Source organism: Dreissena polymorpha, chromosome 4, assembly GCF_020536995.1.
Source record: "Dreissena polymorpha isolate Duluth1 chromosome 4, UMN_Dpol_1.0, whole genome shotgun sequence".
In the NCBI taxonomy this organism is placed as follows: domain Eukaryota; kingdom Metazoa; phylum Mollusca; class Bivalvia; order Myida; family Dreissenidae; genus Dreissena; species Dreissena polymorpha.
Genome location: NC_068358.1, coordinates 70,072,841 through 70,094,935, shown reverse-complemented (window position 1 = coordinate 70,094,935; position 22,095 = coordinate 70,072,841). Strand labels below are relative to the sequence as shown.

Below are 22,095 nucleotides of genomic sequence, written 5' to 3'. Positions count from 1 at the left end.
ATTTGTTTTTCAATTGAAATGTTTTTATTGGTGCGGTCTTTTGTTGTGGCGCAAAGCCATTGTACCCTGCTAAAACCCCACCTGTTTGGCCAGTGATAACAAAGCAAACTCACATGCTTCCGGGAACGGTGGTTGAACTCGGGTCGCCTAGGTTAGAAGCGCGTGTACCAAACACTGCGCTTACCGGAAAGCCTGAATAAATATGAAATGTTCAATCGAAGTTCGAACTGGTATAGGTTTTATACAAAACTTTTTGTAATGCACACCAACGCACAAGACAAAAGTATTAAAATGTACATGTTTTTTGCCATTTTTCTTGATGACCACAATCGTTGTATAATATGTTTCTGTACAAAATAGCTATTTTCGTCCTGAAAAAGGCATTTCTCCTTTAACTAGTATATGTACGAATCAACTGTTAATTATCTGACGATGATTTTGTCACAATTGTTCAAAGACATCGCTGGTGAGTTTGGTTGGTGTTCATCCTTGCGATATTTGGCTCGAGATGAAATTTGTACTATCACCGTGAGGGAGTATTTCCTGTTTCTATTGAACGTCAACCGTTCTGTTATTACTAAATATTCTATTTTCTGTTTTATTTAAGGTTTACTCACACAAAAATGTCGCTCGCAGGACTTAAGAAACAAATTAATAAAGCTAATCAGGTACGGTTTTTGTAAACTTTAATAATTTACGTAGGGTTTAACATAAATGTGGCATTGTTTAATTTGTTATTATTGTATTGCTAAATGTGTTGTGCGTTAATACATATGTTTAGTTCGATTACTTATTCGAAACAATTAAAATTCTGAGCATTTTGTTGAACTGGGTAGTCCACACTACATTTCATTGTTTAACCAATGCACAGTTGTGTGAAAAATCATGTGAGTGTAGTGGAGTATGATTCTTATTGGAATGGGACACAATGTATTCAAGGGACCTTTTCACAGATTTTGGCCTTTTTTTGGGCTGTAATGAAGTTTGTCATGTACAAGTGATGATAGACAAAAAATGACCAAGTTGCTTGTTTAGCCAAAATAAGAAATCCATGTATTAATGTGTCCAGTAAATGTTTTTTGTCCCCTACCGGTGAAACCGGAGGGGACTTATGGTTTGCGCTCTGTCAGTGTCAGTCCGTCACACTTTTCTGGATCCTATCTATCAATCTTCGGATACTGTTGAACTCCCCTTTCGAGAATGATTAACAGATTGTGCTGTCAGTGCGAGAAAAAGATTTATACATTACAATATTGTACAATAAAAGTATTGACAGTGAGACGTCAAGAAAGAAAGTAAGACTGAAACAAAAGATCCTGCGATAACTTTAAAAGTTCTTCATATTTTTCATGAATCTTGAAACATGGACAGATGGCAATATGGAGATTATGCGCGTCATTTCATTTTGTTCCTACATCAAGATTTCTGGTTGCTATGGCAACAAATAGACTAGAAATATTGCTTAAAATGGTGTATCCTGCAATAGGCCAGTTCATTGTTATTGTTTTGATTCCCGATTTTCGCGCATGAGCAATGCACTGGTAGTCAAAAAGCATTGCTTACAGCTAACACAAAGCATATGGATAACAAGACTTGTTTAGTCAATACATCGAAAAGAAACTTAAAAAACAACACCTAAATAATATTTAAAAAATATAATGTTCAGTGCCAAAAGAATGCATTAACACATTTATTTGCATTTTAAAAGAACGCGTCATTAGCATAAAAGTAATTAAGATTGTCTGAAGACTGAACGACAGACAATTCGACACAACAAAGAGCTCTATGCATTAGCCGTATAATTATTTGCAGAAAAGCTTCAATAAAAATAATGGTACATCTAATTATAAAATTATAATTATCAATTGCATGCGTAAACTAGAATAATAAAAAATTAGTGAAAGCTAGAATGTGTCAGTGTTTCATTGAAAATAAACGTACTACAAAGCCCTATTAAAAGCGAAGTTCATGACGGTATTAACATGTGATTTTAATTTGGATGGGTGTTGTTCAGAGAATGACTTGAGGAATATTAACATTTAACTGAAAAACACAACCTCACATGATGCAAATTGAACTGTGTATTCATGTATTTTGTAAACTCGTTACTAGTGATCAAGTATGAGTGACAACTATCTAACATTTAACACACACGCACAAACACACACACACACACACAACATAATATATATACATATATAATATAATATATACACATTGTTTCATTATTATTTACCCCCATTGATGTCAAACGTAATTTCTTGTTTTTATGATGTATTTCGTGCATTGCCGTAACATTACATCTTCATACTGAATGACGTATTTATAATTAACCGATGCCCGCTAAATACGTTAAATATTTTTTATTGACATTTTATAATTCATAAATACTTTATTTTTTTATAAATAAAACGGGCCTTTTTCTTTACCGTGTTCAATTTCTGATAATCTATAGACTTCAAATTTGTACAATAATTATGTAACATATCTAATTTAAGCAACTGTTAAGTATGTCGGTGGTAAATTTATTCAACCAAATGCCTAGTTACTTAATACTACCAGAATGAAGACATGGTGGCATCATCAATTGCGTTTAATGACCAGACTGTCATCTGCCACCTAGTGTGATTTATGACACCATGTTGTTAGTTAGGTCTGGACAATATCTGATCAAAACGAGATAATCGGATTAGGCAGAACAAAGGGGCAATAAAACACCGGTATACAAAGGCTTAAACGATTTTAAGATTGATGCAAACAATCAAATGAAAACTATTGCATTTAATTTAATTAAATGTTTATTTAATGTGTCAACATGTTAGTTTTCCCGGACCAGGGTAAAGGTCCCTGCCCAGACATTATGGTTAATTTGTAAATGTTTTTTATTTGGATTTGATCTATTTATTCATTGTGTTCAATCTTATTTGTTTCAGTAACGTAGAACAACTTGTTGGCATGTTGAAAAATAAAATCTAAATATAATCGTTTCAATTTAACCGATCACGCTCTATTTCTCCCCACCGATTGTATCTTTCTTTTGACTACCAATATAGCCCGGATGTAAACACGCGGTGCGTGTGACGTCACGCGTGAACTGGTCTATTACTTTAAAAGTTCTTCATATTTTTCATGAAACTTGAAACATGAATAGATGGCAATATGGAGATTATTCACGTCATTTCATGTTTTTCCTGCGTCAAGAATTCTGGTTGCTATGGCAACAAACAGACTAAAAATATTGCTGAAAATGGTGGAGTTTCACCAGTAGGGGACTTACATGTATATTGCTTGGCAAAAGTCTTGTTTAAATCAGGAAAGGAATGTCCACAGGAATTTGTGATGACGTCACATTCATGCGCTCCAAGGATTTTGTTTCACTTACATAACTATGCATGAAAAAAAATACAGACACGACCAAAAAAAATTGAGAAGAAAAATATTTATAATTGCATTTCAGAATCTTATTTCAAATGAAATAATCCAATATTTTCCTATTCAATTTGTTGTTCCTCTTCATTAAACTTCCATGTAAAGTGCAAAGTGAGGCAGACAACTGCGCTAGTGTATTAAGCACAATAATTTCATGTTTTTGATATATTTTAAATTCTACTTATGATATCTTGGCAGAGTCAGAAAATGGTTCTGGTTGATTAACTGGCCTTCAGGGAGCTGGGCCATTTGCCTTATATTGTATAGTGAAACCTTGTGAACACTTAATTAAGAAGTGTTTTTTTTTTCAATCTGCATGGAGCTTGCTTTGAATATTTGTCCTTATAATATATCTAAGGGGATTTTTAAAGTTGTTCTCTAACATCACAAAGCTTCTACGAACAGTTCAGTTCTTTTGGGTCTCAGGTGAGAGACCTATAGCCTTTTGCTGTCTTGTTCTTTTTCCTTTATGTAAGTAATTTATGTGTTGGTACATGTAGTTACAATTTGAATGAGACAGCAACAGCAAACGATTAAAAAACATTAAATCCTGTCATGTTGCAACAGCTGTATAATTTATTAAATGTTTTGGTTACTCTTTTACAAAACAGTATGTATGTTTGCAGTGTTACTTTTCTCCTTTAAATACGCATGACCCCTCAAAAATTGTTTCCACTTTTTTGTGTCATTAATTACCATAGATTATTCAGTAATTTAATAAACTGTTTATTTTTCACAGCATTGACTCTATGATTACAGTTATAACTCTTTTTTGGACACTAAAAATATAATAATTTTTGTGTCTGAAAAATTATATACGAAAAATGGGTACCGGTATGTAATGTGTAAAGCATGAATTGCTTCAAGAATACATGTACTAGCATAGTAATTTACCCAATAACCCAAATGTAATGGTCAATTGCCTTCACGCATTTGTCTGCCAGGTTTTAGTAAGCGTAATTAGTTTTTCAGTGTGTTTACAATTTTACGCTCAAATATTTAATCGACCAGTCAGGCTATTTTATAAGCACTTAGGATCGACCGACCGGCCCAAGCATCGACTCGGGCTTATAGGCTCATTTGAAGACTGAGAGTAATTAATTTATAATGGGTGAAAGCACTGTGTCTGTAAATTTAGAGTAGCCGAAAAATCATTTTAGGGTGTACGTGTCAGAAAATTTAGTATATGAAAATGTATAAATTTGTTGTTAAATATCATAGGTGGTGATATATCCAATAATATATTCCTTAAACCTTTCACTTGCAGTACATACATCATATGTAACACTTTCAGTGGTGTCAGTAATTACTAAAGCACTTTGACCTGCACATGGCTTACGTTCATACATCAATATTCAAAACTGACAGATGCTGGCTTCTTATATTCGGATTGCTAGTGTTAGGACGCTTGCATTAGACTTGCTACTTATAAAAGTGTGTCACCACTTAGCAAATTTGTTGCAAATTGTGAAAATGGTAATCAACAGAAAAAACTACAAATGTTGAGAATGAGATATTATGGTCATGGTCACCCTACTTGTATGTCGGTCTTCATCTGTTGGGTGTCATGTATCGTCCACTTTTAGCTTATTGCCACTTTGCCACATTTGTCTTCCAATGTTAATGAAACTCAATCAGAGTCTTTATCTTGACAATATCTTAGCTGAGTTTGAATCAAGGTCACATGTGTCCGAAAACAAGGTCTTAGAAAAATCTTGTTTCCACTCTGGAAGCTACATTTAAGACTCAATTGTGAAAAACTTGGTCAGAACGTTTATCTTAAAAATATCCAGGACACGTTTGAATCTAGGTCACTTGCTTTTAAAAACTAGGTTACCAAGTAAAATCGTTGAAAAACATGGTTACCACTCTTAAAGCCACTTAATCTTAATGAAACTTGGTCAAAATGTAAAATATCTTAACAATATCTTGGCCAAGTTAGAATTTTTATCACATGTGCCCTTTAATTAGGTCACTAGGTCAAATCTAAAAAAAGGCTACCACTCTAAAGGCCATATATGTGACTCAATCTTGATGAAGCATAGTTCAAATGATTATCTTGACAATATCAAGGCTAAGATTGAATCACGATAATGAGCCTGCAAACACTATTTCACCAAGTTTGAACTTAAACAGATCTTGTTATCCCTCTAGAAGCCAAATTTATTACTCAATTTTGATTAAAAAATAGGTCAGTGGGACAAGTTGTGGATAATTAGTGTATCTTGAACTAAGGTGAGCGCTTTAGAGCCCTCTTGTTTTGTTTGGGAATTTTATGGAAAATTTAATTGCCTCCCTAAATTTGTGTAGTGGTCCATGAAAAAGCAGTTTCATGTGCTAACAGGGTTTTTTAGCACTGTCTGCGCCTCTGGAAAACGCAGGCATTCCCAAAGCAAACAGACCAGATCCCAAACCGAAATAATAAAAAAAATCCCAATTTCCAAAAATAAAAAAACAAACTAAACTTAATCAATGCTTACCTACATTGAAGGTTTAGACCTGAATGACAAAACATTGGAGGAGCTGTGTGATGCTTTTTAAAACAGAAAGCAGAGAAAAAATATGCTGTAACTTGTGTGACTAACCAATGTTTGCTTTGGTCAAAAATATATGCTATAAGTTTTTGACTGTACAGTTCTTATCTCAGAGTGTAACTGAAACTGAAAGACAAAATTGCAGTACTTGAATAAATGTTGAACATGCCCAATATGGCATGTGTTTATATAAAGAAGACAAAATAACAAATAAAAACAAATTTATTTGTTAAACAATTGACTTATTTAAGCATAATAAGTTCACAATGTTTTCCCAAAATGAGCCGTTTCATTGAAGCAAAAATTTCCAAAATGGACAATTTTTTCGATAAAAATTCTAATCTGCAGACTCCTTTTCCCAAAATAGGCAGAAAAACACCTGGCTAACAAACATGTACCGGTAGGCGTAAAAATACAATTACAAAGAAAGTAAGAATTCTTCAATAAGACCAGTTCATTGAGTTTATGAGAATTTTTTTCAATGAAAATTTATTATTTAAGTGAATAATATAATAATAACCCAATTCATAATGCTGATTAAGGATAGATTTGGAATAGCCATCGAGTACATATAAAGACAATTTTATATTGAACCATTTTCCAGAGCAGCCCTGACCTACTTACAGACTATTTTTGGTCATTAATTTTGAAGCAAATATTTGTATGTCTTGCCAAATTCTTATATATCATGTTTAACTTGGTAAGATGACACATCCAATTCCTTATAGTATTTACAAACTGGAGGCTTTCAAAAAGTGGTAATTAGTCTGGCTACATATACAGTATATACATGTATGTTACTTAAGCTGCGAGTCTAAAACACTGACTGTCAAGTGGCCACTTGATAGTTACCGTGATAGCATGGGTTTGTTGCTGTACATTAGTAATGTGAATGTCCATATTCAAATGTGTATTAAACTTTTTATTAAACAGTTTAATTGTTAAGTAGGAGAACTGAATGTTTCAAGTACATCGTTTCTGTGTTGGTACAACATCTTGTAATATTTGATCACTTCCTTGTTTCACAAGAATGGGCTGTTTAGCTTATTTTAGCTCACCTGATCACAACACTACCATTGTCAGCTATGCGTCATCTGTCATGCATTATGAATACTTACCTTGTGAACATTCTGGAGGTAGTTTTTGAACATTTGTCCCAATTATTTCCTAGTCTGATATGAAACTAGGTTATGTGGGGTCAAAAAATAGGTCACAATGTATAATTATAGAAAAAAGCTGGTGAAGACTGTCTTTAGGGACCTTTTTTATTGCCTTATCATCATGAAAGTTTGTCATATTGTTTCCCAATGATATATTGACCTAGCAGGAAACTGGGTCACTTGGTATCAAAAAGTATGTCACCAGGTCAAATTATAGAATTCTGGTTAGCTTGCAAACATTAGAGGCCAAATTTTTAAGACCACATGAAAATCGGTCTGAACATGTAACCCAAGTACCGGGTATATCAGGGCCAAATTTCGAAAATTGTCTTTTGGTCAAATTAAAGAAAAGCTTGTGAACAAAACACTATTGAGTCCACATGCATTGCCTAATCTTCATTAAACTTGATCAAAACATTTGTCCCCATGATATCCTGGTCAAGTTTAAGAACTTGGTTACTAGTATTTGGAGTCAAAAACTTCTCTAGGTCGCTAGCAGAGCTCCAGATAAGGTTTCGGGTCAATAAGTTTTCACTACAAGATTTTTTTCTTAATTAGTTTTTTTCCAAAACTCATCATTTTCAATTATTTTTTTTCTTACAATGAAAAATTTATAATAACAAACTTAAATGTTGCACGAGCCCACTTTCGCCAGACAGACGCCACATTGTTTTTAATACAAGAAGAACATTTCAAATAAATATCTGCATCCGAGCCTTCAATCTGTAACAAGGGAAGGTCATTTTTCCATGCCGAGATCTGAATATCGGATATCAACGTTACTGGTCATTACTGTATTAATAACAATGTGTGTACCTCCCGCGCGCGCTCAGAAATTGGGAAAATCCACAGCCTGGAGAGTTCCGAATTAAATCTATTAAAAACGAATTACCGAAACATTTTCTTATCCCTTTGGAATATGATATTAAAAGGGAAAGGGAAGTGCTTCATATAAGTAGAGCTCAATATAAAGGGAGTTTTCCAATTTCTTTTAAATTTTGTTGCTACACATTAGTAGCGTTTTCATGATGTGATTCTAATGAGCACCAATGACAAAGAATTTTATGAGGTGTTTTGGCCGCTTTAAGACCCCTTGCTCCCCTTATCTAGAGTCCTGCTAAAAGTTCAATTGAACACAGCTGTGTTGATCCGCATGATCTGTTGTATTTTCAATTCTCTTGATCTCAATTTAACACTTAAAAACAAGTTTATTATTTAGACAATTATTTTTGGTCGTCACTTGAAATATATAACTTCAGAAATAAGCATTTGAATTTTATTTAAAATTTGCACTTATAATATTAATAATATAAATTTATTAATAGTAATAAGATTTTTGAAAACGAACAACGCCATTGGTTATATTTTACATGTGTATGTAATTACGTTATGCATAGATTCCCAATGTGTCAGTTTTGACAATGCAAATTGATTCGTACAGAATAGCCATAATATACATAAATGTCTTTTAGGTAGAAGATAAAACTCAGTTATCAGAGTGCCCAGTTTGTTGAAAGTCTCTGTTTTCCGAAGTGCCCTATATCGGGAATTGAAGTATCCGCAACTTCATGAATACCACCTATTAAAACATGCTCTATCTTCGTTTATATTTCATTGAATACTATCAAATTTTCAGTATTTGAAGCACAGTGATTACTCTACATTCTTGAATATCAAACAATTTCTTGCAATATTTCTAAGTAGTTTTATTTTGTTGAAATGTTTACTGTTCATCCAGTTTATGCTGTTTTCCGACCAAATTTTCAATTTGTTGGAGAAAAATCTACCATTCTTCCGTGATTTTTTTTTCTTTGCAATATAAAAGGATACACCATTTTTTTAATTCAACCATGCGCCTTGTCTAAAAAAATAATCTTTATGATATAACTTTAAAAAAAACGATCAACTTACCTTTCGCGTGTGGCTTTTGTTGTTACAGGGTATCTGGTATCAAAGTGCCATCTGTTATCAAAGTATCTGCATACCCAGCGTGGAGATGTGCTTCTGGTTCATGTAAATACATGTCCACCATGCGGCAAAGCAGCTTTCCTTATGAACATGTGGCTTTAGTCGAAGGATTTGAACATTCTCAAGTGACATTTTTTACCCACACATCATGAAACTTGCTCAAAATATCACAAATTGCATTAATGATATTTGGGCTGGGTTCAAACATGATTGTGGTTTACATTGCTGTCAGGTTTATGGAAAATTGTCCGCTGGGAAACCTTATGAATATTTCCGGCTCAGAACATTTATGTTCATTTAGGTCTCAGGTTAGTTCTAAATGGGATGTTGCGTTTTTGTTTATGAAATCATTACAAGGATTTATTGTAAGTAAAATACTATCATAACTCAAGAAGCTTTTTGTCTATGTTTTTGATGGCTGCTACTCATGATTTACATGTAGATGGGAGGTAATAATGATATGGATCTTCTGTAGAGTCTCCTCCTTTCCATACAGCTTTTCCTGCACTCTCACAGGGTGTGACCATACATCTGCCCTCAGTTATTGTTTGTCCAGGATGTGTTCAGCCATTTTATCAGTTTCTCCACCAGGTCTCTTTGGAGATGCCATGAGGTGGAGCCAACTGTGTATGATGCAGTTTAGTTGACTGTGCCTTGTTAGCAGTCAGAAGATGCTAAGTGATCAGCATCTAGACGGTTCAGGCATTGGTAACTGTTCTGGGACTGATTACTGAACAGGCTCTTGACTATGGTGATAATTTCTTTAAGACTCGGTTCTCTTGTGGGTTTTTTTCTGCTCCCAGCTTTGCCAGTGTGTCTAACTCATCATATCAGTGTATTCTACAGTGAAATAGTATTCATTTGTAGAACACACTAAGTTGTAGTGCTGCTGTGAGGCATTGATATTTGTTGCTGCTTGCAGTACTGACAAAGCATCTGTGAGGAAGACAATATGGGAGTTTTGGTCTGATTTTTGCTCTAATTTGCTGCTGATGGTATTTGCAGAATGAATTAAGGCTTTAACCTAAGCTCTGTAGTTCGTGCCGAAGCCTTTTGGTATTTCCTGTTCCTACCATTGTCTGTCTGTATACTTTATGTTTTCTTCAGCTCCCCCTCTCTTGACTGCTTCTTTTGCTGACCCTTCTGTATAAACCTTATCTATGCTTCCTTGAGGTACCTTTCTTAATGCATAGCCAGAGTCTTTGCTTTCTTTTTCGTGTCATTGTGCTGTGGTACAGATGGTGTATTTTCATTTCCCAATTTTAGAAGCAATTTTTCCCAATTCTAAAGGCCTCTTCCCATTCCCATAATGATGGAAAAAACACTGGTTAAGTATATTGCTGTGTCAATTTTACAATTTAAGTGTAGGGTATTAATAACCATTATAACATTCATGCACTACTTGTGTTGCAGTTGTCTGAGTGAAAATGTACATGTAGGTTGTTGTTTATTGCAGTTCATGAGTGAGAAGATTGGAGGGGCCAAAGGCACTGAGCTGGATGAGGAATTTATTGAGATGGAGCGGGTATGTACATCAGCTTAACTGTCACACATGTAGCAACATGGACTTCTTAACAACTTTACACTTATTGCTTTTTGAAGTCATTTTAACTCTTGAGTAACTCTATGTGGCTCCCATTGCTAGTTTAATGTCCCACCCTTCTAAAATAATGTTCATGTTATGATTTAGTCAGTTATTGCCATTTGTCTTTAGCAAAAATCAACTCACACTAGCGCCTCATTTAGAACTAAATAAATATCATGGTATGTTACATCACTTAACGCAAAATTAAATTTTAACATTGATCATTTGTTCATGAACAGAAAATTGATGTGATGGGCAAACTTGCGGATGATCTTATCACCAAAACACAGGAGTTCCTACAACCCAACCCTGGTAAGTTCTTGACTGACATGTGTCATTACTTTTGTATTTACGTTTTGAAACTAAGTGAAAACCAAATTATTGTAACAACAAAGTTTATGGTTGTCTGGCAAAGGTGCCATCATTGTTGTAGATTTTTCTTTTTCAGAACATATCTACATGTGTAAGGTAGAGAGATCTTGATTTAGGGGTGGTGCTGTGTACACAAACTATAACTCTTGCTCCTTTTATGTTAATGTTATTGCCCTTTTGTAATTATTGTACTTTAATTCCGTCTGTAGCACATCTCAAAAACTGAAAGAGGTATCATTTGAAACCTTTTAGTTAGTCAGGTGGTTTTGATTGGATATGTAGTGCTCAATAACTACTACTGTTGTTTTCATGTTTTGAGAGCTATTGCCATTTGTTTATTTATTCCTTTCTTCCCAATTTTTCTGGCGCACGTTTGGCAATCTATCTGAGGCATCAACTTGATTTCAGGTAGATAGATCTCAATTAATGAAAGTGCAGTGCACAAGAACCTTAACTCCTGCTTTGATTATGTTACAGTTCTTGCTCTTGTAAATGTTCATGCTTGAATTTTGTCAGGGCATATTTGGACTTAAGTTAAAAGTATGAAGATGAAACTTCATAGGTATGAAACAAGTTCTGAAAGCTGAACTGCCTATGCCCTCTGAAAAAGTACAAATGTATATTAGTTTTATCAATTCATAGCCCTGAGGTCATAACTTGCAACACCCAGGGCATCACATTTTTATTAAGACTTATATACATGTAGCAAAATAACTTTAAAAATCTTTTCCTCTGAAACCAATAGGTACAAGGTGTTAAGTTTGTTAATTAAAAATTGTAGTTTGATTCTATACATGCCCATAAGTTAAGAAATGGCCCTGGGGGTTCAAATGGCCACACCCCAGGGTCTAATTTGTAATTGTAACAACTTGCTATATTTTACATGTGATATAAAACAGTTTTCATCACATCTATGACAAGTACTAGTTTATAACTAAAAATATTGATCAGTGATAAATTATTAACATACCTGTATCTGTACCTAGATTTACTATATGTTAACAAACCGTCATTCTTGTAAAAATCCTAATGTTTATAATTGGTTATTTCAGCTTCTCGTGCCAAGTTATCCGCTGCAAGCTCCATAGCCAAGCTTCGTGGCCAGGCTAAGAACGCCCTATACCCCCAGCCAGAAGGTACCCTGGGGGAACACATGCAGAAACATGGACAGGATCTGGGCGAGGCCTCAACCTTTGGTAAGACTTCCTCTGTAACCCTACCATTAGCAGATTGGTTTGTATGCTGATTATCCAAGTTGAAATGACGGTTAAACGGAACTAACGGAAGACTTATCATGATTTTGAGACACAAATATAAAATGTCAAGTTAGAGTAACTGTAATACAAAATCTGTTTTCACTCTAATTCTCATGACTACTTTGACTTATGATCATTCTAATATGTATGTTAATTACTTCAAATGGGAAGAACAAAGATAACTATTAAATCTAGGTTAAAGGTCACAGGCATTCACAAAATGAAATATGTTGCTGCATGATATCCAGATTAAAAAAGACCCTAATCATTTTTGAGGATAAAGGTCAGTGGTATTTCTTACATGCTAAAATGGTTTTCTCTTCAGAACTTTTGTTTATGAGGATATCTTGAGAATACTTTTGACTTACATTCATCCAAGTTAATATGTTTGGACTCATAGAAAAGGTAGAAGCCTATTGCAATGGAAGTCAGCTAGCAAGAGATCAAGGTCACATTTGTTTGTATCAGAAGTCATTACCTCACTATATGTAGATAGTTATTTGACCTAGGATCATAGAAATTAATATGCTGATTAGTCTTGTGGAAAATCCTGCACATGTTGAAGACTTGACTACAAGGTCAGGGAGGTGGGGATGCTACCATGTTTTGCAAAATCTTTTGTAAAGAATCTGATGACAAACCATGAATATCTTGTGTGTTGATGACCATCACAATGGTTACAATTGTATACTGATATAATTACACATCAGTTAAATAAGATACCAAGTTTAACACCAGCTGTTGTGGTAAAGCATTGTCTGTTTACAACCATTCAGGTAATGATAGATTACCTTACATGTACATGTACATACAGATATTTCGTATTGTATGCTTGCTTTAAAAGCAAATGTTGGTTTAAACTAATCAATCATGTTAATGAAAAAAAATTATGCTAAACATTGTTATTTACTCATGAGTAGATATCAAGATATACATCGGGATGAAACAAAACAAAAAATGTGTACATTTTAAACCTTATGGTTTTATTGTTCTTTGTCAGTGGAAATGTTTTGGTTTTTGCCCATGATTACAAAGATCTGTTTTAAACTCTAACAATTGTGCCACTTTGAGCGTACATAACAAAATAAAAATCAAGCTTCTATAAAATATGCTTTTTATGCTCCTCAAGCAATGACAATTGTTATCAATTAAAAAAAAACAAAAAAACAAGCACAATGACACAAAAGAAAGGGACATATCCTGAACATTTTATTTAATTTACAAGTATCATAATTCAAAATTGATAAAATGAAGCTGCGTGTCTATTCTAAATGTAGTCCAAAAGTTGAACAGCCTTTGACTAATATACGTTTTATTTTGTTTTTATGCGCCCAGTAGGGGGCATATAGCAGTTGAACTGTCAGTCAGTATGTCAGTCTGTCCGTCCATCCGCAAAAAAATAATTAACATTGGCCATAACTTTTAAGCTCACCAGCTTTTGTGACAGGTCTTTGTCCGTCATCCGTCCACATTTGTTCATAAACACTCTAGAGGCCACATTTATTGTCCAATCTTCATGAAACTTGGTCAGAAGATTTGTCCCAATGATATCTCGATCGAGTTTGAAACTGGGTCATGCTGGGTCAAAAACTAGGTCACTGGGTCAAAAAAAAAGAAAAAGCTTGTAAACACTGAAGAAGTCACATTTAATGCCCATTCTTCATGTAACTTTGTCTATATGTCTGTCTTAATGATATGTTGGTTGAGTTCAAAAGTGGTTCCGGTCCATTGAAAAACATGGCCGCCAGTGGGTGGGGCAGTTTTCCTTATATGGCTATAGAGAAACCTTGTAAACACTCTAGAAATCACAATTTTTGCCCAATTTTCATGAAATTTGGTCAGAACATCTGTTTGGTCGTAACACCGAGCGTTTTATCGAGTTCACCTCGCTCTCCAATGCTGTGTGAATACTCGCTAGCAGAAAAAAAAAACGCGGAGGGAGCGCGTTTTTTGGGGAAAACGCGTGGAGTGTACTGTAGCTCACCTGATTGCTCAGGTGAGGTTTTAGGATTGATCTTTGTCCGCTGTCCATCCGTCCACATTTGGTTTGTAAACACTCTAGCATTCGCATTTCTCAAGCATTCTTTATTAAAGTTGCTGAAAGATCTCAGTCAAGTTTGATGATGAGCAAAATCACATAATTAATGCCATAATTATTGCCCTTAGATTGTCCAAATTTTCATTATACTATACTAAATCCTTGTAAGCAAAGTTTGATGTTTGGTAAGGGGGGTCAACTCAAAATATAGGTCACCATTTCAAATTTTACAAAACAGAAACACTCCCTACGCCAGAGTTTTGGTTTAATAATGATTAAACTTGACCAGGATGTTTGTCTGGACAATATCTAGGTCAAGTTTGACGTTTGGTAAAGATTGAAAGAACCGACTCCTCTCAGGTGAGGGAACTAGGGCCATCTTGGCCCTCTTGTTTAATAAATCAAAGCCGCTCAGTATGTGGCATTGTGTTTCTGACAAACACATCATGGTAAAAGGTCAAGGTCATCCTTCAAGGTCTAAGGTCAAAAATACAAATCCAAGGGAAGTAATAAGCTGTAAAGAGAGATAATTATTCAATATTGAAGATATTAACTTGATATTTGGCATGCATGTGTATCTCATGGAGCTGCACATTTTGAGTGGTGAAAGGTGAAGGGCATACAAGTATCTTAGGTACTTTAAGGTTACCTGTGAATCTACAGTCACGGTAGTGGCTTTTTATTATTTGCTACTAAAAATAGAGACAATTGTTTTCAAGGGAAGTAATTTATATAATTATAAATCTCAGATTATATATTTCCTTACTAAGAATTTAAGTTCTTTTCACAGTTACTGTACAGATTTTTTTTTTTATTATTTATAACTTAAATGATTGATCTGTCAAAGGTTTTTTTTTAATGATATAATTATCATTTCTTTCCTGTACTAATTTGTAAATGGTAGGGTTCATTACATACCTGTGGACTTATGTCCATAGATACATGATAAACTCTGGCTATGATCTCTTTGATAAACCACAGGCCTTGGTTGTCAGTTATGTCTGACTTGGTCATGTTTGACTGTCTACAGACCCCCCTCCCGCAGTTGGATTGGACAACATCCAAGGGAAGTAATAAGCTTTAAAGGGAGATGATTTCTATACCTGCCAAATGATAAATAGAAATTTTATTTCAAAGCTGCGCAGTAGGGGGCATTGTGTTTCTGACGAACACATCTCTTGTTATAAATGTCTTAATGTTAAACATTTTTGGTTTCATCATAAGTCAACTACAAAAATTTGAATGACCACAGGATACAAATATTTGCCTCAATGAGACCCAAAAACCATGATCCAATAATATAGGTCAGAGGTTATACTTATTGGCTTACAGTCAAAATTGGCCTTATGAGTCCCCATATTTGTTAAGTGATTAACTACAATATCACCTCTGCTTTGAGAAAGATCCCAATTGTTCAACCAGTATTCTGTTTTTGCTGGACAATTATGATTTAAAAGTTACTCTGTAAATTAAGAGCGTATTAAAAAATGTTAAAAGTAAAAACAATGACCAAGTAAATACCTATTGTTACCCAGAGGGCGATGTCAATTATTTGACTGGTTTCAGGCTGCAGTGTACAAGTGGCAGACACAGCTTTGTGCAAACTGCTTCTTTGTGCCCTTTAATTGTGCTGTACTCAGTTTTTGTCATGTATCAGGCCAGAGTCTGCAGGAGGCCGGAGAGTCATTCAAGCGTCTGGCAGAGGTGAAGTACTCCCTGGAGGAGAACGTGAAGCAGAACTTCCTGGAGCCCCTGTCACACCTGCAGAGCAAGGACCTCAAGGAAGTCAATGTACGCTGAACAAATGAGTTGAAAATGGGGCTAAATGCCTGTGCATAAAGTGTCATCCCAGATTAGCCTGTGAAGTCCGCTCCTCCTATTATAGGATGACTCTTTCTGGACTTCTTTTTAAACAAAAATTTCATAAAATTGAAAGTGTTTTCCCTTTTGTGGACTCTACAGGCTTATCTTATCTGGGAAAACACTTTACGCACATGCATTTAGTCCTGTTTTTGCAGAATGCAATTCAACTTTTAGCTTCAGAGAAACACTCTTTCAGCTTCTTCAGTATTCACATGCATCAATAGATTTGTTAATTCCACTGCTTTTGTATTGTTTTAAACATACCTAAACTTGGTGGCCAAAGGTCAAGAAATAACTTGCAAAACATCATTTCATGAGACTGTTTTTTCATGCAGGATACACATGTCTGCATTCAAGGTCATGGTCATAGTTTGAAGTAAATGGTCAAAATACAGCATTTTATTGTCAACATATTAAATGGTCACCAATGGTGTGTTGCATATGAGAACAATATGGCTACCTTTAAGATCATACTTAAAAGCCAATATTCGGACTACATCAAATTGTATTTACAAAGATGGAAATCATTGTTATTAAGTTGTAGTAAGGCTTGCTTTTGAGGTTTGGGCAGGGGGATGGGACAGGCTTAATGGGTGGGTTCTGCTAAAAAATATTAGTTTGAAGATTGTGGAGACCTTGCTTGGTATTATTATGACCACTCTTCAAAGAAGAGGAGGTATATTGTTTTGCTGGATGTGGGTCTGTCTGTCTGTCAGTAGACCAGTTCGTTTCTGATCAATAACTTTTAAACGGTCTGACCAATTGGCTTCATACTTCCCATTTGCATTGGCCTTTGCCAGTAGATGACCCCTATTGAAATTGGTGTCACTAGGTCAAAGGTCAAGGTCACTGTCACACTAAGAGTGTAAATTATTTCTGATCAATAACTTGTGAACATATTGACCTATTGGCTTGATACTTTCCATGCATATTGGACTTTGCCAGTAGATGGCCCCTATAAAAATTGGGGTCACTAGGTCAAGGTCACTGTCACACTAAAATTGAAAAGTGTCTCCAATCAATAACTTGTGAACAGGCGGACCGATTGACTTGATACTTCTCATGTGCATTGGCGTTGGACAGTAGATGACCCCTATGGAAATTGGGGTCACTAGGTCAAAGGTCAAGGTCACTTTTACTAAGTGTGAAATCGTTTCCGATCAATAACTTGTCAACTGATTCACCGATTTGCTTTATACTTCACATGAGATGAGAATTGGCCGTGGTCAGTAGATGACCCCTTTTGAAATTCAGGTCACTAGGTCAAAGGGCACTGTCACAATAAGTGTGAAAATTGTTTTCGATCAATAACTCGTCAATGAATTGACCAATTGGCTTGATACTTCCCATGTGCATTTGCCTTGGACAGTAAATGACCCCTCTTGAAATTGAGGTCACTATTTCAAAGGTCAAGGTCACTGTAACATTAATATGATAAGATTAAATCTTATGGTCAGTTTTGTTGCAAAAAAATCATGTGTCAAGGCCCTGTTTAGGGGGGGTCCAGACTGTGGAGCTCTTGTTTGGACCTAATCTGCTCAAATTCATTGTTACTACAAATAGGAAAATAATTTCCATTCAATAACTTGAGTTTGGAGGGAGATATCACTTTTTATTTTTAATGTAATTAATTGCAGCCTTGGGATTGTTACTGGGGCATTTTGGGTCAAGATAACTGTGACAATACAGAAAAACTGCAAACAGATTATTTCTTATAACTTAATTTTCACCAAACAATCTTGATGATCTTTGGATGGAGAACTTGATTGGGCTAGTTGGTGCAAGGTTACTGTAACTAAAAAGAGACATACAGTTTCTGCTAAAAATATTTAGTTTTAAATAAGTTATTATGCTTAAATTTTGTGCATACATGTAGGTAGCTTGCATTTAAACATAGCTTGGGATTCCATTATGGGCCTATTGGGAAAAGGTCACTGTTACTCAAATTATAAAAAACATTTCCGCTCAATAACTAACAACATATGATTTGATGGAGGTATTGTGTAAAAACTGTGTGCATTTCTACCTCAAAGGCTAACAAATCTTGTGATGAAGTTCAAGTAGAAAAATGGTGTCCATTAATAACTGGAGTTTCGATGGAAGTGCTGCTCTGATATTGTGTTTTTATGCCCCCGGATCGAAAGATCAGGGGCATATTGTTTACTTTGAAGACATGCAGAAAAAGCTTGCAAAGGCACAGTCATTTTAATTAAACGTTGCAAACCTGGTTTTGTGGTGTTGCACTGTCTCATGTGTTGACCTACCCCAAAAATGAGTGATTCCATAGTATTTATGGCATGGTTTCTTCTTATTGCAAACATATCATTTAGAATGTATTGGGAATGTGTTGTTTTGTGTATTAAAGCATCACAGAAAAAAGCTGTCTGGACGCAGACTTGATTTTGACTGCAAGAAGAGGAAGAAGGACAAAGGTGAGTTGTGGTCTATTGGCTTTCAGTAACATGTCGGGCTTATCTTGCAACAATTATGGTTACTGTGGTTGCAAAAATAGTTTAAAATTAAAATCTGGATCCTGTGAGAACTCAAAGAGTATAAAAGCTAGCTTAATGGAATGTTGTATGTGAATAGAGGGCAATATGGGTTATATGCTTATTATTTCATTCTTTTCCTCAGTCAGTCCGTCTTAAAAATTCTGGGTCCTGAAATAGCTCAAAAAGTATTTATTTTTTATCTGATCGTCCTTTTCTTTTTCCGTCCATCCGAAAAATCTAGATCTTTTAAGTACTAAAAAGAATTAAGCTAGGTTGATAAAACTCAGTTATGATTAGAGGGTAATATGCAAGGTTTTTATTATTTTTATGCCCCGGGATCGAAAGATCGGGGGCATATTGTTTTTGGCCTGTCTGTCTGTCATTCATTGTGTCAAGGTTAAAGTTTTGCGAAAACTTTTGCAATATTGAAGATAGCAACTTGATATTTGGCGTGCATGTGTATCTCATGGAGCTGCACATTTTGAGTGATGAAAGGTCAAGGTCATCCTTCAAGGTCAAAGGTCAAATATATGGCTTCAAAGCGGCGCAATAGGGGGCATTGTGTTTCTGACAAACACATCTTTTGTTTTATTAAGCTTTGGTAAATTTATGTTTATAAATTATTCTATCAGTTTCGAGTCAGGTATATTCTTAAACTCAGTATTGAGTTAGTTGTTTCTATTATTGTAATATTACTTTGGTTTATATTGGTCATATAGACTATTTGATAATTCTTACCTAGGTCAATGGCATTGATCTAGTACACCATATTTTAAGGCATTTTTTATACAAATATGACACAAGTCCACCCTTTATACTGTTCTAAACCAATATATTAGTGTTGTAGTGTTGTAAGAAATGACAGTTGGCTTATTGCCACATACATGTATACAGTATGGAGACATTCCCTGACTAATACCTGCAGTATGGTACCAGATCTCTTTGTCTTAGAACTCTGTGATTGGTGCTGTTATGGTCGCTATAGTTTAATCTAAATCATACCTTGTTTTATATTTGGTTATGGCCCTGTGATAGTTGTATTTAGGAAACCCTGATCTATTTTTATTTTCATTCCATAATTCGAACTAAAGTACTTTCCTGTTGATAACTACATCATTTCCATCTTAATGCACCCATTTACATGTAATATAATCTGGAAAAATACATTCCAGAACTATTGAAATAACAAAAGTTTATATTTACATTATCTTATATGAACTTTATGAATGCATTATATTTCCAAATTGTACATTCCTTGAATTTTCCCCATTTTATTTTTCCTATCATATAATTATTTTCGACTACTATAGTTATTCTTCATTCCATCTGTACTTATTATAAATGCATTCTTCCAGGGGACACAATCCATACACCCATGTCTAAGCTACATGCAATAATCTCCCTCTTACCTTAATAGATGTATTTATACTTCATATTATAGTTTTGATAGAATAATACAACATGTTTTACTTAATCAACACGTGAAATACAGTTTTACAACTTTATCAAACTAAAAATGTATGTAATTAATAGCAAAAGACATGCAAAATGCAAATAACATTCTGTTAAGCTATGTTTAACCACTTAAAAGTGTGGCAAACATAATTAAAGCGCTACTTTGCATATTTAAATACTTCATAATTGCCCTTCTGCTAATATTTATAAATAACTGTGATACTTGTTTGGAGCTTCTTTATTGTTCTCACACTATCTGTAGGTAAATAAGACAGCAACAACTCAATTGCAGCATATGTGTAACAAGGGGTTCAGATGTAATGACGATACATGTTGATCTATATGTTCCCATCATTTAATCTGATTAAAATTGGGCTTTCATCTTTCTTTTCTCTCCCTTTACATGTTTTTATGCCCCCGGTAGGGTGGCATGTAGCAGTTGAACTGTCCGTCAGTATTTCATTATGTGTGTATGTCAGTCTGTCTGTCTGTCCGAAAACTTAAATGGCCATAACTTTTTCAATATTGAAGATACCAACTTGATATTTGGCATGCATGTGCATCTCACGGAGCTGCACATTTTTAGTGGTGAAAGGTGAAGGTCATGGTCATCCTTCAAGGTCAATTGTCAAATATATGGCGTCTGTCCGTCCGAAAACTTTAACATTGGCCATAACTTTTTCAATATTGAAGATAGCAACTTGATATTTGGCATGCATGTGCATCTCACGGAGCTGCACATTTTGAGTGGTGAAAGGTCAAGGTCATCTTTCAAGGTCAAATGTCTAATATATGGCGTCTGTCTGTCCGGCCGTCCCAAAGCTTTAACATTGGCCATAACTTTTTCACTATTGAAGGTCATGGTCATCCTTCAAGGTCAATTGTCAAATATATGGCGTCTGTCCGTCCGAAAACTTTAACATTGGCTATAACTTTTTCAATATTGAAGATAGCAACTTGATATTTGGCATGCATGTGTATCTCATGGAGCGGAACATTTTGAGTGGAGAAAGGTGAAGGTCAAGGTCATCCTTCAAGGTCAAATGTCAAATATATGGTGTCTGTCCGTCCGAAAACTTTAACATTGGCCATAACTTTTTCAATATTGAAGATAGCAACTTGATATTTGGCATGCATGTGTATCTCATGAAGCTGCACATTTTGAGTGGTGGAAGTTCAAGGTCAAGGTCATCCTTCAAGGTCAAAGGTCAAAAAAAAAATCAAAGCGGCATTCTCATAAAGCTGCACAGTTTGAGTGGTGGAAGTTCAAGGTCAAGGGATCCTTCAAGGTCAAAGGTAAAAAAAAAATTATTTTTTTTTATCAAAGAGGCGTTCTCATGAAGCTGCACATTTTGAATGGTGGAAGTTCAAGGTCAAGGTCATCCTTCAAGGTCAAAAAAATAAAATTAAAAATTTCAAAGAGGCGCAATAGGGGGCATTGTGTTTCTGACGAACTTATCTCTTGTTACTACAAAGAAATAGTCACAAATCACTTAATCTCATTAGAAATATATTAATAATATTCATAAGTCCCTCGAAAGAATATAAAGTGGTATTTCTGAATTGATTTCATTATCAAACAAATATTTACTCCTTATACTCATGAAGCAGTAACATTTGCATCAAATGTTGGGTAACATTTTCATTAATTTTCTGTTTAGTTCCTTTAATGTAGATAAAAGTGCACCTGATCCTTATTTTCAATTCTAATTTGTATATTGAAAACAGATAAAACAATTACTAAATCAGTCATCTTGATGCCACTGACCATTCAGTTTTTATGTAGTAGTAGGCAAATGTAAAAAAGAAAGGAATTATTTCTTTCTTTGATATCTTTATTTACTAAGTTATATCATCTTATTTTTTATGTAATATTATATGTTAAAAACAGATTTTTAAGAATAACTTGTGTATAAAAGCACTGCACCTGCACTGCAAAGATG

At 34.7% G+C, this 22,095-nt stretch overlaps 1 protein-coding gene across 12 annotated transcripts in view; it reads left to right on the top strand.

Moving 5' to 3' along the window:
* The first annotated feature begins 526 nt into the window (after positions 1 to 526).
* The window catches only part of LOC127875903 (endophilin-A2-like), a 51,305-nt gene continuing 29,736 nt past the window's right edge, over positions 527 to 22,095 (top strand). For 10 of the 12 annotated variants that reach the window (XR_008047507.1, XR_008047504.1, XR_008047505.1 and 7 more), the window contains exons 1-6: positions 527 to 668; positions 10,548 to 10,616; positions 10,916 to 10,988; positions 12,101 to 12,244; positions 16,000 to 16,133; positions 18,571 to 18,638. Coding sequence is in view for 2 of the 12 variants with exons in the window: in XM_052420653.1 (XP_052276613.1) it covers positions 624 to 668; positions 10,548 to 10,616; positions 10,916 to 10,988; positions 12,101 to 12,244; positions 16,000 to 16,133; positions 18,571 to 18,637 (532 nt within the window). In the remaining 10 variants the exon portion in view is untranslated. The remainder of the gene's footprint in view (positions 669 to 10,547; positions 10,617 to 10,915; positions 10,989 to 12,100; positions 12,245 to 15,999; positions 16,134 to 18,570; positions 18,639 to 22,095) is intronic. The other 2 variants (XM_052420653.1, XM_052420652.1) reach the window with 1 other exon arrangement.